The following is a 20,126-nucleotide window of genomic DNA, read 5'->3' on the forward strand; positions in this document are numbered from 1 at the left end:
GGACCTCGCAGGTACCTCTCACCTTTTTCATAAAATTGGTTCGTTCGCTAGTAGCATTCCGCAATCCAAGGCCAAGCCTTGACAGTATAGGAGTATCTGCTCAACACTTGAAGAGATACCGGGATAGCACCCATAGGTTTCAACCACACAAATATTATTTTATACATTAATGACACGCGACAGTTTCTGTATGCGATTCAACAACAAGTCGCCCTGCTTGATGGTCGACTGATATTGCGCGTTTTTCGCATCAGGCCGATTAGTTTCCACAATCCCTCCAACCTTGTCAATCACTGCATTTAATCGACCAGCAGCAATGTACTTTGACAAGTCGCTAAAGCAACTTGTGAGCATGTGAGCTGGTAAGTATATATCACTCAAAACATACCTATCAATCCACTCCTCGGTCACACCAAACGAATTCGCCATTGACTCGATACTCAAACTTCGGTAAGATTCCAAAAGTTGAGCATACACCGCAATCCGCATTTCTCGTACATAATATCGGTAGTGCGCATTCAACAACCGGTCTACTTTGATGGTTTGCTCAATAGCGGCTGACGGCAGGTTAGTGACCAAGTGCACGAGCAATCAACGACAAAAAAGTGCTTACCAAGAGACTGGAAGAACTGCGAGTAATGACAGTTATATAAAGAGTTGGCAAAATCTGACAGATTCGGGATTTCGTGTAGCACTTCCAGAATTTCAGGAGCGTTGATCACCTTTCCGAAAGGATATGAGATACATAAGGGAAGAAATCATTTCAGCTAAAATGGTGAAACCTACCTTGGCTTTGAAGTCTGGTCGATTGAGCGTTAGGGCGGCAGTCAACACTGTGTACTTGACAAAGTCCTTGTATTCCATAAGCTCGGTTGAGGTGAATGTTGCCAAGGTATCCAAGAACAGATTGACGGCTCCTTTGAAGTCACGAATTGAGATACGATAAATGCCTTCGTACACCTTCAGCCGGTTCCGACGGTCCCAGTCTCCCCCTTCTTCGATCAAACTGAACAGAGAGCATTAGACGGGTAATAACCAGACAAGCTTAGCGGAGGAACGCACGTCTTTGCTTTTTCAATGTTTCTGCTGATGAGCTCATTGTCGCGGAAGAAGAAGCCAATGCGAATTTTGGCAAACACCAAGTCAATCCGGTGCCCTAACGGACCAGTCTTTTCAAATGCAACTCGATAAGCGGAAAGTGCTTTTTCCTGCAGCAAAGTTGCGTCAGACGATCAAGTTGCCGTTAATGTCCTGCGTAAAATACTACGTTCCGTCTAACCTTATCACCAATTTTGGCCAGATACTGAGCTTTTGCAATCAACGCATCGCTGATATCTGTCTCGCCCAAGTTTTTCTCCGCATCCTCCAACTTTTCGTCCAATCGCTTCAATTCCTCTTCATTGGCTGTCTGCATTTGGGAGAGTAAACCGTTGTCTATGGGGAACCCAAACTCCTCGCAAAACAGCTTGTAGTATGGCGCCATGTCTACACATAAAATGTTAACACTTGGAGCGCTAATGAAAGATACGCATACGTACTATCAGCCTTGATAGCTTCAAATAGCTTATTCTTGGCCTCTGCTTGGAGCTCTGTCGGCCCAGCGCCGAGAATGAAGTGATAATGGGCAAGGTCCAAATTTGGAATCTGACAAAGCGTGCAAAAGAACTTAGTGGTTGAAAAACGCCAGCGACCTACGTGCACCCAAGCAAAGTCAATACCTTCGGAATGACCTCGTTCATGTTGCCAAATGTCACAGTAAAGAAGTCGTCAGATGATGGATGAGGTAGGGGGATCTTAGGAATGTCTTAGCTTGCTGCAGGACGCGTTGCCGACGTTAGCCGCGTCATCCATCGTCTGCTATAGCAACAGGTTGCTTGTGCCCGTTTTCAAAATACAAAACGCAGAACCCCGACTCAATTCGAATGGAGGATATATTTAAAACAATGTATGCCAATATATGGATGTGCCATATCCCAACGAATTCGATGATAAATGTAAATGTCCGCAATAAAAAATACGATAGGAGACTCTTGCATTTCGTTGCCTTACGGCCTAGCGCCAATGGGACGGTATGGGATCCGCAGACAGGATATGCCCAAATAAGTACAGAAACGATCAATCACAGCGAGAGCCCAGTGAGCATATGAAATGGTAGCATACGCGAAAAGGGCGTAGATGTACAGCGATTCCCCAGCCGGGGATAATATTGGTCCACTGCCAATCAAATGTCAGCTGGTGTGCCATCTGCTTCAATATGAATGCGCTATCATACCTTCTAACGATGAGAGGAACATTTGTAACAATGGCGCCAAAGAAAACGGGGGTCAATAGTCCCCAGTACGTCGGATAATCACTGTGAGTAACGTGTGCAAGGATGATTGCAGTCTACATGAACCAAAAAAAAAAAGTGTCATGAGAGTCGGAGACGAGGGGATGATTCCATTCACACTGGTACTCACCGCAATTCGTCCAAACACCAGACCCATTGTCATTATGAAAACGATCAGATGTTTATCCAAAATAAAAGAAAATGGCGAGCCGACCCAAAAGTAGATGGCTGCCATATACAGTGCAAATGGTGTGATCTGGCCATATGCTTCAGCCACACTCCGTCCTTTGCCACGGCAAGCTTCGTAAACACGGTAGATACTGGAATCAGTAGAGGTGTTAATATCCCAGATTGAACGAAACGGGCACCTGTCCACGCACCTAACAGGCACCTGAGTGAATGCCATCATTGCTAACATGCCTCCCAGCATGACATTGATTAGAGGCCAGTCTCCCGGAACAAAGTTCGCAAGGAATGGTGATGCAGCAGAAACCTTCTGCCACCATATTCCAGGCCCATAAATTCCCGAAGCGATGAGCAATCCCACCGCAATGATCAATCCTTCGGTAGGCCCATTGATATACCCAAGATAAAGAGATCCTGTGTGATAGTTCTCCCATGTGGCGAAGAAGAACGTTATGGTCGCCAGAGAGTGCAAGAGCACTGTGTACCAAGTCAAGCCCATTCCCAATCCGGCCGCCTGAACAATCGTCCCAAATGCGCAGTTTAGTGAATCTACGCCGTGATCAAAGAGTTCGCCGAGGGGAGAGCTGCTCCCAGTGCGCCGAGCCTGCTTTCCGTCAACGTTATCGAACGTCGAGTACAACCATATTCCGAGAGCAAAGCTTTTTTTACAGAATCAAACACCTGGTCAGCTTGGATCCCTGCATCACGCTATGAAGTATTAGAGCGGTACCTGAAGTAGATCCATGAAGGGCCAGGTGTTGCCAAGTCGGGAGTGTAGATGAGGACAATTGCAACGTTGGCCAGAACAAAGAAAAATCCTAGAAGAGTGATCAGGTTGGGTCTACAAGGCGGCGATCGAATCAGTACACATAGCCATCGCCACATCGCTGCTTGCAGAAGAATTGCGTACTTACGCGAGCCACAATGGGAATAAGGTGGTGCAAAACTCCCAATAAGGGCGAAGGATATACCGCGAAACGGGCGACTATAATGAGGCAGGTCAATCAGTGACGGAAGACCCGATCACCAAATTCATCTCGAAACGAACCTTGTCTATAGACGAGTATTTGTATAGTCTCAGGTTTCTTAATGCCTCGTCAGAGACATAATCTTCCCTCGAAGGGAATAACATTCTATACACTAGAGATCTGAAAGTGGAAGGTACTTTTGATGAGGCGCATACTCCCAAGATCGTGATCCATCTTCTTTTGGTTTGAGCCGGAGGTGCTGCACCTTTGGCATCCACGGAGGATCGGATGCGAAATGACAAAAGAAGCCAACCTTTTCCGTATTCTACCAGCGTCCTTTATATCCTGTCTATGAGGGTCCTTTCTTCCCCCACGATTTTGTCGCGCAGGTCGCCGTCGCTTCAATGCGACCGACGGGTCTTGAGGAGGTTTACTTTGAGCCGCCAGCGTGACGAGCGGAATGAAAGACGTGCCGGCACGTGAGGGTAGGGAATGAGTTCTCGAGGATCTTCCTGGTCAGGAGCACGGAGGAGCCCGACCGTGTGGAATGAAATTCGAGAGATGCGGGCGTTTGGTTGGCGGAAGACGATGAACGATCCCCAGCCTTTAAATACCCTGCTCTCAACAAAAGCCAAAACGGCGTTGTCCTCCCAAAGTCTTTTTGGAAAAATAAAACGCATTGGGCAGAAACGGAAAGAAATTTCAAATTGGTTACAACCAACGTTCGGATCGTTCGGACATTTGGCAGGGTTAGGGTTAGGGTTTCTTTTGCAACTTTAATGTTGACATGACCATCCACCAAGCAAACACGGCCTTGTTTGAGTCTGTTTCGGAGGTACCTGCTGCACTCGTACGCTTGCAACTCTCCAGGACCCAATTTTCAACGTTATTGTTGACCACATTTAGGGTACATTCCTCGTTTTGCCAAAGACAACGCGAGCGTCAAGTACCCCATCCGTAAAGAGATCAAAGCAGAAATCGCCCAAGAATGGTACGGCGAGTCTCTAACCAGTCCTCACACTGGCCACGAGCCTCTCACCGTGTTATTTGGTATAAAGATAGTTTACTGCGAGAATGTGAAGGCTTCCAACGACTTTACGGAGGCCAGGAACCAGAAGCGCTATGCCGTCAGAGATTTCGCTGCTATAAACAACGATGGAGAGCAATTGAGGAAACTATCAATGTAAGAAACGCTAGTCGGAGCGAAAGCAGGTTTCGCAGTAATATTCAAATCTGACTGGCACCCGTGGAACAGAGAGTCCTCGTAAAGCACAACTCCCAAGCCATCGACAATATTGTAGATTTCGTCAATAACGCCTATGCAAGCATTCAATGCAGTGCACAGTATGTATGTAATTTCTTGAAGATCAATTGGAACAAGCTCATGAAAATGGCCGATAGATCGCTGGTCCTCCCTTTCCGTGAGGTGCCAACTGGGTTGATCTTCGCCGGTAATAAGGACGGAGTCAATCTATTCAGCTAGCGTAATCTCATTTACTTATGCATTTTTGCAGGAATCAACATTCCCGACCAAGAACTCCTTTTCTCCCACGTAACCGCAAAGTTGACCCAGAACACCTGTCATTCAGTAGCTATCCTACCTTCGAGAGAGTGCCTGACTCTCAAGACTACCGTGAAATCGATGATAGAACAGTTCTTGGACATGCGACCTACAGTAGCGGAAGACCAGATGGAGGTCTGCTTGTCTCAACTGGCTTAGTCGGTACCCCGATATGCAACTCATTTACCTGATCGTACACACGTAGAACAATAACCAGAATGGGAACCTGTCATCCTACCAGGTTGGTCAAAAGGCGAGCCCTGTTTGCTGCAGACATGGACAACTGACACAAGCCTTGATTTCAGCCACGCATAAAGGCTCCAAATTATGATATGCAAATCTTGGCTGACTGGCATCGTGAACGAAATAGCCGAGGACATTTGGTTGCGATCATACCCGATTTCGAATGCTTTGATCCTATTGTAATCCAGGATCTTATTAACATCTGCAGGTTGGTGTGGCACGTTAATTCTCGCATATATCCGAGAGTCTAACTTCTAGTTCTGCTCCAAAGTGAATATCAAGGCACCTTGCCGTTTGTCTTTATATTTGGTGTCGCAACTTCCATTGAGGCGTTGCATCAAAGTTTACCGCGGGCGGTGCTGTCGTTGCTTCGGATGGAAAAGTTCAAATTACAGCACTCGAATGATTGCATTAATGCTATCGTGGAGGAGGTAAAGTTACGGATCACAGGTACTGCGGACAAATGAACGAGATCTGAAAAAGGAGTCATTTGCAGCTTTTGTTGAAACCTGAGATAGAATCACACGAAGGCTGCGTTGGGTTAAAGCTGGCCCTTGAGCCTTATGAGTTGCTCATCAATAGCTACCAGTTGCACACATTGTCTGTCGGCGGATTTGTGCGGGCGCTGAAGGTACGTAACGACAGGGCGAATGTGGATACTGCCTCTGATTCTGACGGGATTGCAACAGTATGCCGTGATGGACTATTACTATTCGAATCCACTGAGCATACTGTGGGATATGTATGCAGCAGATCGCAACGATCAGATGCAGGATATCTTGGAACCGGAGCATATTATTGATATACGGCTACTGAAATCGTTCAAAAGGTACCGTAGCATATCTGTTTTACACCTTGCATTTTGAGGCGCATTCAGTTGCCCGAGATTGAATTTAATCCGTGATGAAGATATATCGAGGCACACGCAAAAACACATCCAGACCACGTGGCCCGTCTGCTTCTCAATGACACCGTTGTAAAGGCCTGGCTTTCTGAATGCTTCCAAAGGATCGTTCGATACCAGATCCGCTATCATGCGGCGTTGTGTTGCGTATTGGAACTTCAGAAAGCTCTCAATAGTCCCAGTTTCAGCCGATCGAAGCGAGTACTTCATATGATGGCCCTCCAAGGAGGCTTTGTTGAAACCGAGTATATGAGTGCAATCATGCTTTTGTTGAGAAAGCGGAGCATTCTGGAAACAAGGCAGTACCTGGAAGGTTGCCTCGCAGCCCTGCAACAGACCAATAGTTCCTCTGATGCCTGTCGATTGGAATGCGCGGCAATACAGAAGCTGATGGAAGATCTCAACGAATTTGTCGATTCGGATCCAGATAGTAGCGAAAGCGATGAAGCAGATTCGTACACTTTGAAGCATGAACGAAAGCGGGCACTTTCGTTGGCTTCAGGAAGTCGAACTACCAATGTATCTAAACGCTTGAAGCCAATTGTCGAGCACGTAAAAGAGGGCACCACGCAAGCTTTTCTGAAACGTGTTTCCGATTTCTTGAAAGAGTTTCTCAGGTGTGAGAGTGTATCGATGGGGGTAAGCTAGCAAGTTTGTTGATGTCGTATTTTCTTTCTAGCGACGCTACCAAGTGTTATAAGAACCTGCCATTACATGAGGTGGTTTATTACTCCAATGCCGCGCGCCTGAAAAAGGTACTTTGCTGTGCATATAGCGTACATTCATGTGTATGGACACTTACGGTCCCTTCGTTAGGCATTTCATCCTCAACCTCGAGCGGTCATACAGACCGCGTTAGGCCAAACTCGGCATTACCTCAAATGCGATTGCTGCCCAACAACCACCAAAGGCGACGACACAATCAGTCATACACTACAGGACTCCAGCATCGCGTACAGGCTATACTTGGAATGTGGAAGGATGATCAATCTCTATGATTGGTTTGTGGCATTTGGGGCGATAGTGGAGAAAGAAACAGAGGGAAGTTCACTGGACCGAACTGATATTCAGGCGCGTTTCATCAAATCAATTGCCGAGTTGCAATTCCTTGGGTTTATCAAGCCGACAACGCGAAAGACAGATCATGCAGTGCGATTGACGTGGGGGACAGTGTAGACCTGAACAAAACCGAGTATTGCTGTAGCTATGCTAGACTTTTCCGTATGTTAGGTTATTGTAAATAAGCGCTGGTGTGGACGTTGAGATATAACTTTATTTGGTCCGACTTTTTTTCAAAGAGGAATCTTCTCCCTGTCTCGTGTCTTCACCATTTAGATTCTCAGTCGCGCTTCTTATTCGACCACCCTGTTGACCTTTTCTTTTGGGGCCGTTTTTCCACTCGAAGAAATCACAACGATATTCGCCCACCAGACGCCTGCTCTTGGGGACAATTACCGATTTTCCTTCGAAATTGAGTAGACCAATGTCCGACGGTCCAACGGGTCTGGCGCACAGATAAAACATTCGTCCCTGATTCGGACCAGTTTTATTTACTACCCATTCCTTGGCCGGCTCGTCATGCCAGCACTTGGGTATTACTTTGGGGCGCATGAGAGAGCGCCATTGTGATGCAGCGTTTGGGGTCGACCATGTGCCAGCACTGGACGTGGAGTCTCCCTGATCAAGGTCCGTGGATGAATTTGGAGATGCCGACATAGTGCCTAGAGTGGTAGGTTGAGAAAGCCTTCCAGTCGTAGGGACGTCCAAGTCGACACCAGGATCTGAGGAGCAGGCGAGTGGGTTCTCGAAAAGTGGTTGTGCATCTTCCAAGGATGGAGGTGTCTCCAGAGAGGTCGATGGAAGATCTTGAGTGGCGTCGCACATAGGTTCGCCCACGATGGGTTTCGCCGTACCGGCGGTCGTCGTTTTTGGCAATAGAAAGGAGCTTATTGATGACTGTCCCTGACTTGGGGGTACCTTGACCCCGACTTTGATGGCCTTCTGTTTTGATTTTTGACCCTTTCTGGTTGGGGCCCGTAATTTTGAGGGTCCACTTCTGGCAGGGAGGGTTGATTGCGACGGTTGTGCATGCACTGCGGGCGGTGCAGCTACCGAAATCGTTGATGGTTGTGCGCACGACTCGGAAGGCGGAGTCGTTATCTCCAAAGTGCCCCCCTTCCCGTTCGTTGCAATGATTGTCTCTTTTCTTTCTTCCTGTGTAATTCCGCCCGACCTTGTCTCTCCCAACTCGGTAGTCGACCCTCCGGAAAGGCTAGTAGACTTTTTATTGAAAAAGCTGCTCAGCTTCTGTTGCTTCCCGGTAAACTCATCCCAGAATTTTGCGCACAGTCGAGGAGGATCTCTTTTATCGCCAGGCTTCCAATCGGGTGGTGCCATCACGTTCTTTAAGCAATCTCCGTTGACTGGGTTGGTGTCGTGGAACGTGACTGCAACAGGACAGTGATCGCTTCCCATAATATCTGCTTCTACTGTGGCATCTGCCATCCATGGAATTAGTCCTTCAGTTGCAAGTACATAATCTATGCGGGTGCCTGCAAGAGTTGTCAGTTCAAGGTCAGAACCAAGAGCGACAATAAAACGTTACCATAATTAACTGGTCTAAGGGAGAGATCAGCTTAGTCTTTTATATACGAGATACAATGTGCTCATTGGTAGAAGGATACCCACCGCGCATTCAGCAGCGTATTCCAGCATGTAAAAGCTTTCTCCTGTGTTGGATGGAAATACCGAAACATGTCATACATCGGTCCGCGTGGCTGTACCAATTCATGAATCCATCTCCGGGTGGGTGTTTCATGGAAGCATGATATCCCTAGATCTCTCATGCTCTTCCTTGGGTCACAGTGATCAATCTCTTGATGAGTTGTGTTCACCTATATCAAAACCTATTAACTACAGTGAGATGAAGCCTCACGCTTGGGTGCTATACTTACATCTCCGACAATAACGACTTGTCTACCTCCGGCAATCAAAGCCTCGATCCTTAGCCGTATAGCATGATAGAATCTGCACTATGTCAAAATTCCCCTGTCAATATCTGACAGCTGCCAGCAAAATACACAGTACTATACAGACTTGAATCGGAAGGCCTGTCTCTCCTCTGACGGGTCATCCACTGGAAAGTAAATCTAGAATGACCCCGGTAAGTTATTACAGCGAGGAAATAGTTACCGTAAGATCCATACCATTCTGACGTACGTTGATTAATACAAATAGGCGATGATCCGTAATAACTACTCTCCCTTCGCTATCTAACTCAAGCAGCTCGGCAGGCGAAAATTCGTGCCACAGTTGACCATAACATCCTATTTTGGACTCGATGCCGGACGATTTTGAAAGAAGTCCGCTAAATCCCTCCTCGGCCTCGATTGGGGTATAATCAGTCCTCACATAAGTGGTTACTCCCGAGTATCCATGCCTTCTCTGTATAGTTCAATGTCAGATACAAGAGCCATGAGTAAAATTGCCGCTGATCGCCACTTGCCTTTGGATACGAAAAGAAGGCATCGTACCCAGGTACGAGGGCAAGGTCTGAATCAGTGCTGCTTCGAGTGATCTTCATTTCCTGAAGACATATTATGTCTTTGCCAAACTCAACGTCAACCGGCTGTCCAATGAATCTCGATTGACAAAACATACCTGCGTTTAACGCCTCTATAATCGTCTGATAGTTCTTGTGCTCACACCATGGGTGATATTGCTATTGGTAAAAGCATCTCAGGTGGAGGCGTAGACCCAAATAGCACGGTTTCCCGGTACTGAGAGAAATGCACACATACCCGTAGCGTGCGAACCGACTGGAGAACATGAAAGTAAACATTTGAGCTAAGCTGCATTGATAAAGGTAGCTACTCACGTTCACATTCCAAGAAAGTATGCGCATCGCAATGCCATCAGGGTGCTGCACTGCACACCAAAGGTGATGAGATTGCTCAAGATCAAAAGGCCGAGCAGAAAGTGTTCAATACAGTGATGGTGGCACAGTCATGGAAAGTCCTCATTATGTCATGAAAAGACGATCCCACACATTTGTAAACGCTGCCATACTGCCCCTCATCCCCACACATGAACTTTATATACGATCTCACTCGTCGCCTCTTCAACACCCCGGGACCCGAAGAAATGTCAGCATCCAAGGAACTTGTCGAGAAAGCCATCAAGGAAAACAAAGTTGTGGTAAGTTTAATGCGTTGGCAAGTTGCTGGGGCAATCCGTGGTTTGACGTGCTCTTCTGCAGGTATTCTCCAAGAGCTACTGTCCGTACTGCAAAAAGGCCAAGAATTTGCTGGATTCACTCGGCGTCAAGTATGAGCTTTTTGAGCTAGACGAAAGGCCGGACGGTCAGGCAATTCAGGAATATTTGAAAGAAAAAACTGGACAGCGTACTGTTCCGAACATTTTTATCAAGGGTCAACATATCGGTAAGTCGAGAGTATGGAAAGCGGTTGATATCAATCCCTCCCTAACGGACTGATTCTTTGTTGGTTTTGCGTCACAGGCGGATGCGATGACCTTCACGCAGCGCACGATAGTGGTAAATTACAGAAGTTGCTTGATCAGTGAGAATAGACCATCTACATATTGCACATTATATGTCCTTATGCACGAAAATCATGATGTTGTAATAGATATTGCTGTTTCTTTGCAATGATAGCTGCATGATAAGGGGCTCCAGCACCAGATCTGTAAATGCGTGCAATTGAATCGCGTCTGGCAGCAAGATCTTCAATTAGTTGCCGTGCAGGACATTCCCCAAGTTTGTTTGTGTATTGTGTCCGTCAAGGAGGCTGCTCATGTAAACTCTTGTCGGGAACTGTTCTCCATAACGTATTCAACCTCCAATGGCTCATGGAGTCGACAGCAGTGCAAAGCCCGCTCGGCTCACCCACTGAAGACATCCAGTTACCTATGGCAATAGCATCGAATAACCGGCAACTTACTCGACAGCAATGGCGGAGACTAAGGAAATACCAACGTCGCAAAGAAATTCGCCGTTCGGATGCCAGAGCGAGAGATGCTCGAAAGGAACAAGGTTGCGGTCACAGTCTGTCTATGACGGCGGCGCCAGCCGCCAGCATCTTCTAATACTTGTTTATTTTCAGAAGCAACTGATCCAGTGCTTATTGCTAAAAGACTACAAGAGGAGAAGTTATTGGAGGAAGAAAGGTATGTTGTCAAGCGCGGGATTCCAACGGCTCGAAACCTTCGACGTCATGAGGAATGTACTTGCAAAGACCGTATCCGCCCCTGATATGCTTTTACCTGTCTTCGACAATGCTTCATTATATGGCCGTTCATTCGCATTTATCCTTAACTTCCTCTTGATCGGCGTTCTCTCATCAGACAAGAACAGAGAAGACGCTATGAAGCGCGAGAGCAACAGTTTGAGCTTGCCGCAGCTCATCGACGCCGTTTGGAAGAAGAGAAGGCGAAGAAAGCGCAACAGGAAACGAGCATGGTCGGCAAATATTTGCGCTCTTCAAACTGTGATATCCATTACTCATGTTGATGAGTTCTTAGAAAACCTTGGACCCATCACTGGGGATGTTGACACAAGCTGTACCAGGAGATTTGCCCGCTTCGGCAGCCATCGTATGTAATGCCAGGGCAAATCAATCCATCCTGTCAGATCGTCAAACGACCATTCTTTCGGTATGTATCACTCTAAATGCTAGCCATGTTTTATGACTTCCTGTAGTTTACTTACCGCCATTTTAGCCATTAGAGGCAGGCCGGTTAGCTGCAGCAAAGTTTCTGGAATCTTTGAAGTCAAAGTCTGCCTTGAGCAAGAATGGCATTTCACCAACCGCTGAGGAATCCGAAGAGCATAATACCAGAACCATAACCGCGCGATTGGATGAGGAGCCTACCAAGGCGCCTCCAACTCCGCAATTGCATTCTCTTGCTGCAGAACTGAAGGAAAAGGTACTGTAATTTCGTCAGATTCCCGGCTTGGCCAGTCCTAAGATGACTTAAAGTCGGGTATCTGCAAACAGGCGTTACTTGTATGTGCGTACCATCAGAAAACTGGTTCTTGTCGCTTCGCGGAGTTTTGTAAACTACGCCATCCGGAACCAACAATAAAGAACACCCTGGTTATGAAGAATATGTTTCAATTTCCTGGAAAACAGACGGCAGGAGATGAGGTTGGTGCAATGTGTGGATGTGATGTCCTGCGCAAATGTTGACCGAAGCTATCATCCTGGGCGATAGTACACAGATGAAGACGAGTATTTCAGTGCCTTTTACGAGGATGTGCATGGGGAGTTTGCTAAGATCGGTCGTCTCACTTGCTTCATGGTAAGGAAGAACATTATACTTCCAATAGTGCGATTTCGTCAAAGAATCTTAAGGCGGAATTAATAGGTCTGCCGTAACGAGGCGGTGCATCTAAGAGGCAATGTCTACGTCCAGTATGCAAAAGAGGAAGATGCTATATGTGCACATAAAATCATGGACAGACGATGGTTTGGAGGACGGCAACTGTCGTGCGAATTTGTCCCTATCATTGAATGGAACCATGCGATTTGTGGTAATGTCCGTGTCGGTAAACAATCACCTTCGAGTTGCACAATTTATCTTACATTCTAGGTCATTATGAGCGAGGTCGATGTACCAACCCGAACTGCAACTTTTTTCATGCTTTCCAAAATCCAGGCGGCATGTATCGTATTTGTAATTTTGGCAACACTGGCGGTGGTAGCATGGGAGTGGCGAAAGTAAAGCATAATGAACATGGGGCGCAAGGGAAAAGTGATTCGCGATCCTGTGAGGTCAAGGACCCTAGCAGGGAGAATCAAGGTGATAAGCCACCTGGTCAAAGTGTCAATCAGTCGGATACAACGAAAGAAGTCAAAGAAACGCACAAAAATGTAACAAACCCTCACATTGTGTCATCGGTATGCTCATCTTGGACCATATGTCGGCGGAAGCACAGTCTCACCCTCCCAATTGAACGTAGGAAATAAAACGAAGAACGGAAAGGGATGAGAAGTCGGTGAGGAAGCGTGGTGACAATGAGCGGCACAAAACGGCAACCCGTAAACGGCCGCGAAGCCGGTCAAGAAGTCGTTCTGCGTCACGGCGTAGAAGTCATCGGCGCAAACGATGACAGGGTGACAGAAGGAAAACAGTCAACACGGAACTGATTGTCCTTTGGAATAGTTTATAGCCACATACGGGCGATATAGACTAACTTAATTGAGTGTCTGAAGTAATAACTACGCCATGCGGTGCTTGCTCTCATGGGCCAAGCAGCAGCCAATGGGTCTCTTGGCTCTCTGAACAACCATTCCAATATGTTTATGTTTACTTGTTTTGCAAAGAGATACAGCCAGACACTGCAAAATAAATAATTACAATTAAAAGGCAGGGAAATGGAATTTATGTACGAACAAAGAATGCAGGCGCCCCGTTTGTTCTTCGCGCTGACGAGAAATTTGTTGGACCTATTAGAAACAATAGCGTCAGAGGCAAGCTGTTCAAAAACGGTGCGATGCAAACGGAGTAAGACTGACCATCTGCCCTCTTGATTCTGTCACCAAACAGTTGCCGGTTTCGAAACTCCAACACTTTCATATCCGCTGCAGAAGGCTTTGATATCGCATTCCTAGCCACCACCCTGAAGCCGTTCACAATATATTCCCCAGAAGCCGCAGATTTCTTTCTTCGTCGCTTCTGTGGCTTCTCATCATCGGAATTATCATCAATCAATCGTGTGTGTTTGCCTGCTTTTGGTGATTCTTCCTCCCCTTGATCTTCTCTTTCGTCAAGCTCCTCGGCTGCTTGTAGTAGTTCGTCGGGCAATCTGGTGAGGCCGTCAGCAAGACGGGACTTTTTTTCGGCATGTTGCGCGGCTAAGCGGGAAGTATGGGCACGGCGCTTTGCCTTTTCTTCCGCTTTCTGTCTGTGGGGACGTTAATGGTCAGAGCACAGAAAAGTGCTTAAATGGGCCAAAAACATACTTCTTCTCCAATTCCCGAGCAACCTGGGCCGCGGACAACGCATCCTCTTTGGCAGCTTTGATGGAAACAGCTTCCGGTGCTTCCTCAACTTCTTCCTCGTCGTCCTCTGATGAATACACAATTTCGTCCGAGTCGTAGTCTGGGTCCTCTTCGTTCACTGGCGTAGAGCTTTCGCTTTGAATGATTCCCTCGTCGGTTTCTGGTTCAGGTGAAGAGCGTTCTTCTGATTGCTCTTCAAAAGACGTACGCTCAGTATCCTTGACGAGACTTTCTTGTTGAGCATCTTCTTTCTGTGCTTTCCCTTTTAAAGTTGATGCCTTGCGTCGTCCCATTATTAGTTCGGTTATTGCACTGCAGACTTACATTTACAGAGGCTGCTTATACCATGGCCAAAAAGAAGTAAAGTCACGTGGATATGCTTACGTAGTCATACTCACCGACTTGAAGTTATCCAGGTTGTCCGATGAGAGCAATCTCCAAATACACAGGATCTATTGATTGAGCGCAAGGAATACTATCATGCAGGTTCTCCGGAGAGCTGAACCTCGTGATGTTCCGGGGATTGTTCGCCTGGTGAAAAGAGAGAGCAACGGTGGCAAAGATGACCTTGAAAAGACTTTGAAACGACGCTTTGGCGAAGATTTTGATATCGCTGAGCTAATGTTCGTCGCTGAAATACTGGCTTATATTGGTTTCGAAGGTACTTACTCTATGCTCCCAGTGATACCTGTCCCTTCAGCATAGTCGGCACCGATGCAGAAGATACGCAGATCTATGGTTTCTTGGCACTTTGCAATGGCCCACCAGCATTCATGGACAAATCTGGCCAGTTTAAGGGGGATAGTGAGGCCGCAGAGACTGCTAGAGGAGATTGGCCGAAATGGCTGAGGAGGTGGTATGACAGTCCTGATGTACAGGTTAGCATATTAGATCGAAGGAATGGGCGAATGTCCTTCTTCTTTGCTGATACTGTGTTCGGAGCAAGGTTCACAATACCAAGTTTCTGGCTTTTTTTGTGGCCGATCCTGATCATTCCCTCCCATTCCTCGACGAGGCGCTCACAACGGCGTTCACACTTCTCCCGAATCTCTCCTACATCAGCTATCTTCTTCCCGAACAGTTGGTTCTCTTTCCCCCTCTCTCTTCGGCTCGATACCTCCCTTCCACCTCAGAAGAAGCCAAGCACAAGAAATCGTCCCGTCGTCGTCTTGTTCGGGGTCGTGGAAAGAAAGGACCTGCAAAGTACTTTGTGGAAGCACCCTCCTTGACTAACAGCGCGACGTTTGCCTTGTGGATTTGCGCGAGGAAGGATGTGCTACCCATATTGAAAGTGAGAAATGCGAGGGTAGAGGATGCCGATGATCTTGTGCCAATGTTCAGAAAACAAAAGGTATAAATCAAATCCTGCGGCGCTTTCATCTCGCGCTAGATCTCTATCAATTTGACAATCATCATCCTTTTCACAGATCATTAAAGAAAAGGACGCAGACTTTTACATTGCGAATCTCTTGGAGTCAAAGACGGGTCACACACGCACGTTGGTAGCAGAGGTAAAATAATTGAGGTATTCTGCACAAGTAGTACGAGCACTCATTTTTCTTCTATTGTCCTGTTCAGGCAGATGGCGAGGTAGTGGGGTTCATGAGCTTCGATCGAAACATTCAGCAACAAGCACTCGTGGACACTTTTCACTTGGAAGCCTTTGATTATCTGCTCAAAGGTAAGCTGCTAGTTCTGATAGTTAGTAGCTCCTCCCGTAGTTAATACTCCATGTGCACACACAGAGGTACCAGAACGCAAAAAATCTAAAGCTACCACACCAGCTTCAAATAAGCCAGGCTCAGCTAGCTTATCGCTTGGTCCTGCGTCACGACCGCTGTCCGGGGTAACAAGTGGGCTGGAATCCCCAGCCATGACACGGCCTGGGACCCAGGAACAAGAAGGATACATCAATTCACTTGGGACAGCCCCCATAACCCCACGCTCTGATTCTTTTGTACGTCCAATGTCCCCATTCTTGCCCTCATCCCCAACCAAGCCTAGCTCTCCTCCGTCACCGTCAAAGCCGCAAACCCCCATTACCCAAACACCGAACGCCTTTTGTATCTCGCTGTTCTCAATGGATGATGCTTATGCCAAGCAGTCCATTGAGTTTGTTAAGACGGCGTTCACGCATTTGTTCCCCGATTTGGATTACTGCGTCGTAACGGTTCCCACTACAGCACCCGAGATGCCACTTTTGAAAGATTTCGCTAGCGTTCCTGCAAAGGCAGGAATGACAAGTTTGTAAGTTTCAATGCGGAATTGTGCGTTGATTTTATTCACACTAGATTAACCCACCGCCATTGTAGGCATTGTTTGTATCTGATCAACCGCTTTGGTATTACGGAGCCCGTATCTGTTCAACGCGCAGCAGCTGAAGACCGTATCGAGGTTGATGCGTTTTTGGAAGACGTGTCAAGCAAAGAGAATATTCTCTCGGTATTTGACACATCTATTCAACCCGGCACGCCAACCATTGCCCGTAAGTGCATCGGGCAAGTGCTTAAAGGATCTGCATCTAACATTCAACGTATTTCAACATATGTAGCAAAGCACCACTCATTTACAATACGTTATTCGGAGCAACTCATTGGACTAGTTATACTTGAAAGTCTGCATGATGTCAAGCCCTATACCGACCAGTTTGCCATCCATGATTTCATTCATCCACGGTTTTTGCGAGCTGATGCGCCGATCGTTTTGAGGCATTTTCTTGTCAATCCGCTATTTGAGCATCAAGCTCGGTGGGTTTTTGAAGTATGTGATTTGCTTATGTACAATACCTTAGCTGGTAGGCTTGAGCGAGAGTATTTAATTTTGGCCCACATTTTTGTAGGAGCTATTTCGAATCACCGGCAGCAAGTGCTTTATCTACCCAGTGCTTGGGTCCAGTGATTCTGCTACCAAAAAGATTGCCGTGAGGGAACTTGCCCCAGTCAGACGCAGGAGAGAGTAAGTTCTCTGTCATGCAGTCGTCTCTCCGTACCCAGTATGTAATAGTTCCCGTATTTCAATGAAAAGGATCCAGTTTCCAGGCAATCTTCGCGATGGCAAACCTGTTCCACCGCCTTTCCGCTGCAGCCTTCAGCTCATTACGACAGCCCTATTGCATGAGCCCAAGATCATGGTCAATACGCGGATTGTCGTTATAGGAGGCTCAGATACTGGTATTGCCTTCATAGAGAATCTGGTTTACGTAGGTCTTGTGTTATTAGGCTGCATTTTAGAAGCACTCACTCATGCGGTTTTGCTAGAACCCGCACTTGTGGTTCACAAACCTGACACTCGTCAGCATGGATGGTGCTCCGATCCCTGACGAAAAGGATGGGGATGTGTTTGTCAGCCATCGTTGCTACAGTCCCACTGAGTAAGTTAGTTCTGATCATCTTTTATTATGTCTGCATTCGGATATCGTATTTACTTTTTGAAAAGACTGGATCAATTAGGTTTACCGCATTATGTCAAAATCATTCGCGGATCAACCGACGAGATAGATAGACTAATGAAGCGGGTGCATTTGACCAATGGGTCTTTTGTAAAGTATGTTTGTCCACACAGCTCTTCTGCTGGCTCACCGCGAGGACTTAATGTCCGTTTTAATCTCCGAAAAATAGTTACGACTATCTCATTCTTACACCCGGTCTCCAGTTTTCTGTTGCAACACTGAATGAAGAGTTGGCGGATACTACTGGAGTCTATGCGTTGAACCGGGAAAACGCATTGGAGGTGAATGATGCGATAGATCACGCGCTGATGGACTCGAGTGCCTCCAAGATTGTTGTGTAAGTATCATAGTATACAGCATTTTTCTTTGTGATGATATGCGCAAAAGAATAAACTTTCGTATAGCTATGGACGGCATATACAGGCGTACTCGGGAGTGCAGTGTAAGTCTTCGTCTTTACACAATAGCTCTGTCGCAAATCCTTGTCCATTGCCTTCTCATCCGCATATTCAGTGCTTTTGAGCAAAGGAGTATCACCTTCGCGAATCGTTCTGGTCGTCCCGCCGTTACGGGTACCAGCAAGTTGCTTCAACAACGGGACCGTGGATGAAAAGGTAACAGTTTAAATACTTATCATGCACGCGATGCTGACGTTCCGGTTTGCAGATACATGCAGTGTTGGACAACCTTGGGGTGACGGTTTACCGGGGATGGTCACTTCTCAAATGGGAAGAGGAGCGTGATGCGCTGTCGGCAGTGCATCTAAAGGCAAGTGTTTGGACGATTGCGTTCATATTTTTGACAACAAGTTCCAATGCGTATCCTCTGCCAAACAGTCCAAAAGCGATGACATGCAAACTCTGATTTGCGACACTTCACTCTTCCTCTACGCGGATGAGCGATCTGTTGTTCCTGATACTTTCAAGTCAATCAACGATAGCTGCTTGGTGTTTGATGGGCGACTGGTCATTGACAAATACTATCGGACGCAAGATCCGTTTGTGTAAGGATTGTATGCTGGACGCCACATTCATATTCACAACTCACATTGTTAATTGCGTCTTGATGAAGGTATGCTGCGGGCAGCATCACCAAGTATTCGAGTCGGTACCAAACAAAGTGGGCGCATGAATACTCTGACTCGAGAGAGGTTGGCCGAAAGGTGAGCTCATGTGCTTTTGATACCTATGCAAAAGAGCTGCGCAAGGTAGAAAACTGATCGACTTGCAATGGCTGTACAGCTGGCGGACTTGCTTCTGCCGCTGTTTGATCCAACTTGTCTGCCAAATATCCTTGTGGAAAATGACGAGATACTTCAGTTCGAGGATGCCAAAAAGACTTTGACGCTACTACCTGGTCAGTCCCCTCCCATCAAAGGCTCTGTTCGTGTCGATTTCTTCTTATTAATCACTAAAACTTTATAGGAGACCTTTTTTACTTTCATTTCGATTGCCCGCGGCTTCCAAGTCATACACTCGAGTATCGCAAGCAACAAGGAGCTTATGTAAGTGATATGTGGATGCAAATAGACCTGCAGCATCGTTGACAATTTCTTTGCATCCAGGGCCGAGATCTTGTCCTTGACACCTTGGATGTTGCAAGCTGCAAAGGCAGCTATTTCCGCATTCACGTGGATCCGATGGGATATATCCGGTCGCTAACATATCTTGGGCAACAGACAATTCCAATTGATAACATTGTCACATTGTATGGAATGCATGAAAAGTACTTTAAGCGACTCGTGGCAAGATTTGACGAAGGCATTATCACGGACTTTGCAAGGTGAGCTGGACTGCATACTACCATACGTCAACATACCATCCATCTTACTTAACCATGTATAGCTATCTGAATGAGCCATGGGCGCTGCCGTTATACTATGACCAATTTCCTGAATGTTTGCGAGAAATCCGGCAAGAGCTTTTAAACCTCCGATATAAAGAAGGTGATGAGATTGGAGAAGTGGTGGAGACATTGGCAGAACATGCGGAAGCCAGAACAGATGTACCGGACGAAGAGCGCAAGAATCTATACAAGGCATTTGATAATGCACCTGGACGCAAATCCTTTGATGATCGGATATTCAAGTACTTGTTGGAGACCCAAATCTATAATTCGTATCCGTAAAATGAAGGTGTGAATTGATATAAAAAAAAAATAATAAGTACCGAAAACTGTAAATAACTCTTGGTGCATCAATGTTCATATGAACCGTAAAGCACACTGGTTGGGGTTGTCAACTTGTAACTCGCATGACTCGATCTCCGTCGCTTACCACTCCTACCACTATTAACCAGTGGGAATCCACACTGCAACTGAGATTGCAACCAGCAATTTAACGTGACTGAGAAAATATAACCAGTGACTGTGCGCATTCAATTGCATAAATTCCAGTGCAACCAGTCTCTTGGGTTGAACCATTGGTTAACCGTGTTGGAGTGGAAAGTAAAGTTTGAATGAGTC

At 46.6% G+C, this 20,126-nt stretch overlaps 8 protein-coding genes across 8 annotated transcripts; 4 read left to right on the top strand and 4 right to left on the bottom strand.

The window, feature by feature from the left end:
* Positions 1–118: 118 nt before the first annotated feature.
* On the bottom strand, positions 119–1,822 carry SPPG_00743 (proteasome regulatory particle lid subunit RPN7). The gene is made up of 8 exons (XM_016749072.1): positions 1,719–1,822; positions 1,539–1,644; positions 1,280–1,485; positions 1,063–1,208; positions 787–1,006; positions 614–722; positions 389–557; positions 119–334 (listed from the first exon to the last, which is right to left on the bottom strand). Exons 1-8 carry the CDS (start codon positions 1,737–1,739, stop codon positions 160–162), a joined length of 1,152 nt encoding a protein of 383 aa, XP_016613107.1. The 5' UTR covers positions 1,740–1,822; the 3' UTR covers positions 119–159.
* A 91-nt stretch (positions 1,823–1,913) lies between these two features.
* Positions 1,914–4,133, bottom strand: SPPG_00744 (uncharacterized protein). Its single transcript, XM_016749073.1, has 8 exons — positions 3,797–4,133; positions 3,564–3,663; positions 3,430–3,500; positions 3,246–3,356; positions 2,710–3,174; positions 2,460–2,649; positions 2,273–2,385; positions 1,914–2,214 (listed from the first exon to the last, which is right to left on the bottom strand). Exons 2-8 carry the CDS (start codon positions 3,645–3,647, stop codon positions 2,046–2,048), a joined length of 1,203 nt encoding a protein of 400 aa, XP_016613108.1. The 5' UTR covers positions 3,648–3,663; positions 3,797–4,133; the 3' UTR covers positions 1,914–2,045.
* A 109-nt stretch (positions 4,134–4,242) lies between these two features.
* Positions 4,243–7,527, top strand: SPPG_00745 (uncharacterized protein). The gene is made up of 14 exons (XM_016749074.1): positions 4,243–4,318; positions 4,390–4,474; positions 4,542–4,666; positions 4,739–4,827; positions 4,885–4,934; positions 4,998–5,179; positions 5,250–5,285; positions 5,350–5,495; positions 5,559–5,718; positions 5,784–5,918; positions 5,977–6,116; positions 6,197–6,808; positions 6,871–6,946; positions 7,008–7,527. Exons 1-14 carry the CDS (start codon positions 4,271–4,273, stop codon positions 7,365–7,367), a joined length of 2,244 nt encoding a protein of 747 aa, XP_016613109.1. The 5' UTR covers positions 4,243–4,270; the 3' UTR covers positions 7,368–7,527.
* Positions 6,757–10,146, bottom strand: SPPG_00746 (exodeoxyribonuclease III (xth)). Its single transcript, XM_016749075.1, has 11 exons — positions 10,069–10,146; positions 9,992–10,009; positions 9,852–9,912; positions 9,697–9,794; positions 9,411–9,635; positions 9,288–9,340; positions 9,146–9,218; positions 8,880–9,085; positions 8,797–8,810; positions 6,972–8,743; positions 6,757–6,895 (listed from the first exon to the last, which is right to left on the bottom strand). Exons 1-10 carry the CDS (start codon positions 10,093–10,095, stop codon positions 7,464–7,466), a joined length of 2,055 nt encoding a protein of 684 aa, XP_016613110.1. The 5' UTR covers positions 10,096–10,146; the 3' UTR covers positions 6,757–6,895; positions 6,972–7,463.
* Positions 10,147–10,277: 131 nt separating this feature from the next.
* SPPG_00747 (glutaredoxin) lies at positions 10,278–10,775 on the top strand (the record flags this gene model as incomplete). The annotated part of the gene is made up of 3 exons (XM_016749076.1): positions 10,278–10,388; positions 10,450–10,633; positions 10,711–10,775. The coding sequence occupies 3 exons, from the start codon at positions 10,278–10,280 to the stop codon at positions 10,773–10,775; spliced, it is 360 nt and encodes a 119-aa protein (XP_016613111.1).
* A 285-nt stretch (positions 10,776–11,060) lies between these two features.
* Positions 11,061–13,323, top strand: SPPG_00748 (uncharacterized protein; the record flags this gene model as incomplete). Its single annotated transcript, XM_016749077.1, has 10 exons — positions 11,061–11,244; positions 11,315–11,378; positions 11,556–11,670; positions 11,733–11,864; positions 11,931–12,137; positions 12,209–12,358; positions 12,426–12,512; positions 12,579–12,744; positions 12,804–13,111; positions 13,174–13,323. 10 exons carry the CDS (start codon positions 11,061–11,063, stop codon positions 13,321–13,323), a joined length of 1,563 nt encoding a protein of 520 aa, XP_016613112.1.
* Positions 13,324–13,503: 180 nt separating this feature from the next.
* SPPG_00749 (uncharacterized protein) lies at positions 13,504–14,536 on the bottom strand. Its single transcript, XM_016749078.1, has 3 exons — positions 14,177–14,536; positions 13,730–14,118; positions 13,504–13,660 (listed from the first exon to the last, which is right to left on the bottom strand). Exons 1-3 carry the CDS (start codon positions 14,506–14,508, stop codon positions 13,596–13,598), a joined length of 786 nt encoding a protein of 261 aa, XP_016613113.1. The 5' UTR covers positions 14,509–14,536; the 3' UTR covers positions 13,504–13,595.
* Positions 14,537–14,650: 114 nt separating this feature from the next.
* SPPG_00750 (uncharacterized protein) lies at positions 14,651–19,847 on the top strand. Its single transcript, XM_016749079.1, has 22 exons — positions 14,651–14,838; positions 14,898–15,093; positions 15,162–15,566; positions 15,643–15,726; positions 15,794–15,896; positions 15,961–16,462; positions 16,528–16,700; positions 16,767–16,975; positions 17,055–17,170; positions 17,240–17,414; positions 17,473–17,585; positions 17,651–17,758; positions 17,833–18,000; positions 18,068–18,105; positions 18,177–18,277; positions 18,330–18,431; positions 18,500–18,666; positions 18,735–18,825; positions 18,905–19,019; positions 19,088–19,167; positions 19,228–19,445; positions 19,508–19,847. The coding sequence occupies exons 1-22, from the start codon at positions 14,696–14,698 to the stop codon at positions 19,788–19,790; spliced, it is 3,690 nt and encodes a 1,229-aa protein (XP_016613114.1). The 5' UTR covers positions 14,651–14,695; the 3' UTR covers positions 19,791–19,847.
* The last annotated feature ends 279 nt before the right edge of the window (positions 19,848–20,126 follow it).

This window comes from Spizellomyces punctatus (assembly GCF_000182565.1).
Source record: "Spizellomyces punctatus DAOM BR117 chromosome Unknown supercont1.1, whole genome shotgun sequence".
Lineage (NCBI taxonomy): Eukaryota > Fungi > Chytridiomycota > Chytridiomycetes > Spizellomycetales > Spizellomycetaceae > Spizellomyces > Spizellomyces punctatus.

Excerpts from the sequence above, each read along its gene's own strand:
- SPPG_00743 (XM_016749072.1), bottom strand. The coding sequence starts at position 1,739 with ATGAACGAGGTCATTCCGAAG. Across the intron at positions 1,486-1,538 it reads TGAAGCTATCAAGGCTGATA|ACATGGCGCCATACTACAAG; the intron begins GTACGTATGCGT and ends TTTTATGTGTAG. Across the intron at positions 1,007-1,062 it reads AACATTGAAAAAGCAAAGAC|TTTGATCGAAGAAGGGGGAG; the intron begins GTGCGTTCCTCC and ends CTCTCTGTTCAG.
- SPPG_00744 (XM_016749073.1), bottom strand. The coding sequence starts at position 3,647 with ATGTTATTCCCTTCGAGGGAAGATTATGTCTCTGACGAGGCATTAAGA. Across the intron at positions 3,357-3,429 it reads TTATTCCCATTGTGGCTCGC|ACCCAACCTGATCACTCTTC; the intron begins GTAAGTACGCAA and ends GCCGCCTTGTAG. Across the intron at positions 2,386-2,459 it reads TGGTGTTTGGACGAATTGCG|ACTGCAATCATCCTTGCACA; the intron begins GTGAGTACCAGT and ends TGGTTCATGTAG.
- SPPG_00745 (XM_016749074.1), top strand. The coding sequence starts at position 4,271 with ATGACCATCCACCAAGCAAACACGGCCTTGTTTGAGTCTGTTTCGGAG. Across the intron at positions 5,180-5,249 it reads TAGCGGAAGACCAGATGGAG|AACAATAACCAGAATGGGAA; the intron begins GTCTGCTTGTCT and ends GTACACACGTAG. Across the intron at positions 5,719-5,783 it reads TTAATGCTATCGTGGAGGAG|CTTTTGTTGAAACCTGAGAT; the intron begins GTAAAGTTACGG and ends AGTCATTTGCAG.
- SPPG_00746 (XM_016749075.1), bottom strand. The coding sequence starts at position 10,095 with ATGCGCATACTTTCTTGGAATGTGAAC. Across the intron at positions 9,341-9,410 it reads GCCTATTTGTATTAATCAAC|ATTTACTTTCCAGTGGATGA; the intron begins GTACGTCAGAAT and ends GGGTCATTCTAG. Across the intron at positions 9,086-9,145 it reads AAGTCGTTATTGTCGGAGAT|GTGAACACAACTCATCAAGA; the intron begins GTAAGTATAGCA and ends GTTTTGATATAG.
- SPPG_00749 (XM_016749078.1), bottom strand. The coding sequence starts at position 14,508 with ATGGGACGACGCAAGGCATCAACTTTAAAAGGGAAAGCACAGAAAGAA. Across the intron at positions 14,119-14,176 it reads GCTCGGGAATTGGAGAAGAA|ACAGAAAGCGGAAGAAAAGG; the intron begins GTATGTTTTTGG and ends ACGTCCCCACAG. Across the intron at positions 13,661-13,729 it reads CAGAATCAAGAGGGCAGATG|GTCCAACAAATTTCTCGTCA; the intron begins GTCAGTCTTACT and ends TGTTTCTAATAG.
- SPPG_00750 (XM_016749079.1), top strand. The coding sequence starts at position 14,696 with ATGCAGGTTCTCCGGAGAGCTGAACCTCGTGATGTTCCGGGGATTGTT. Across the intron at positions 17,586-17,650 it reads CGTTGCTACAGTCCCACTGA|ACTGGATCAATTAGGTTTAC; the intron begins GTAAGTTAGTTC and ends CTTTTTGAAAAG. Across the intron at positions 17,759-17,832 it reads ACCAATGGGTCTTTTGTAAA|TTACGACTATCTCATTCTTA; the intron begins GTATGTTTGTCC and ends TCCGAAAAATAG.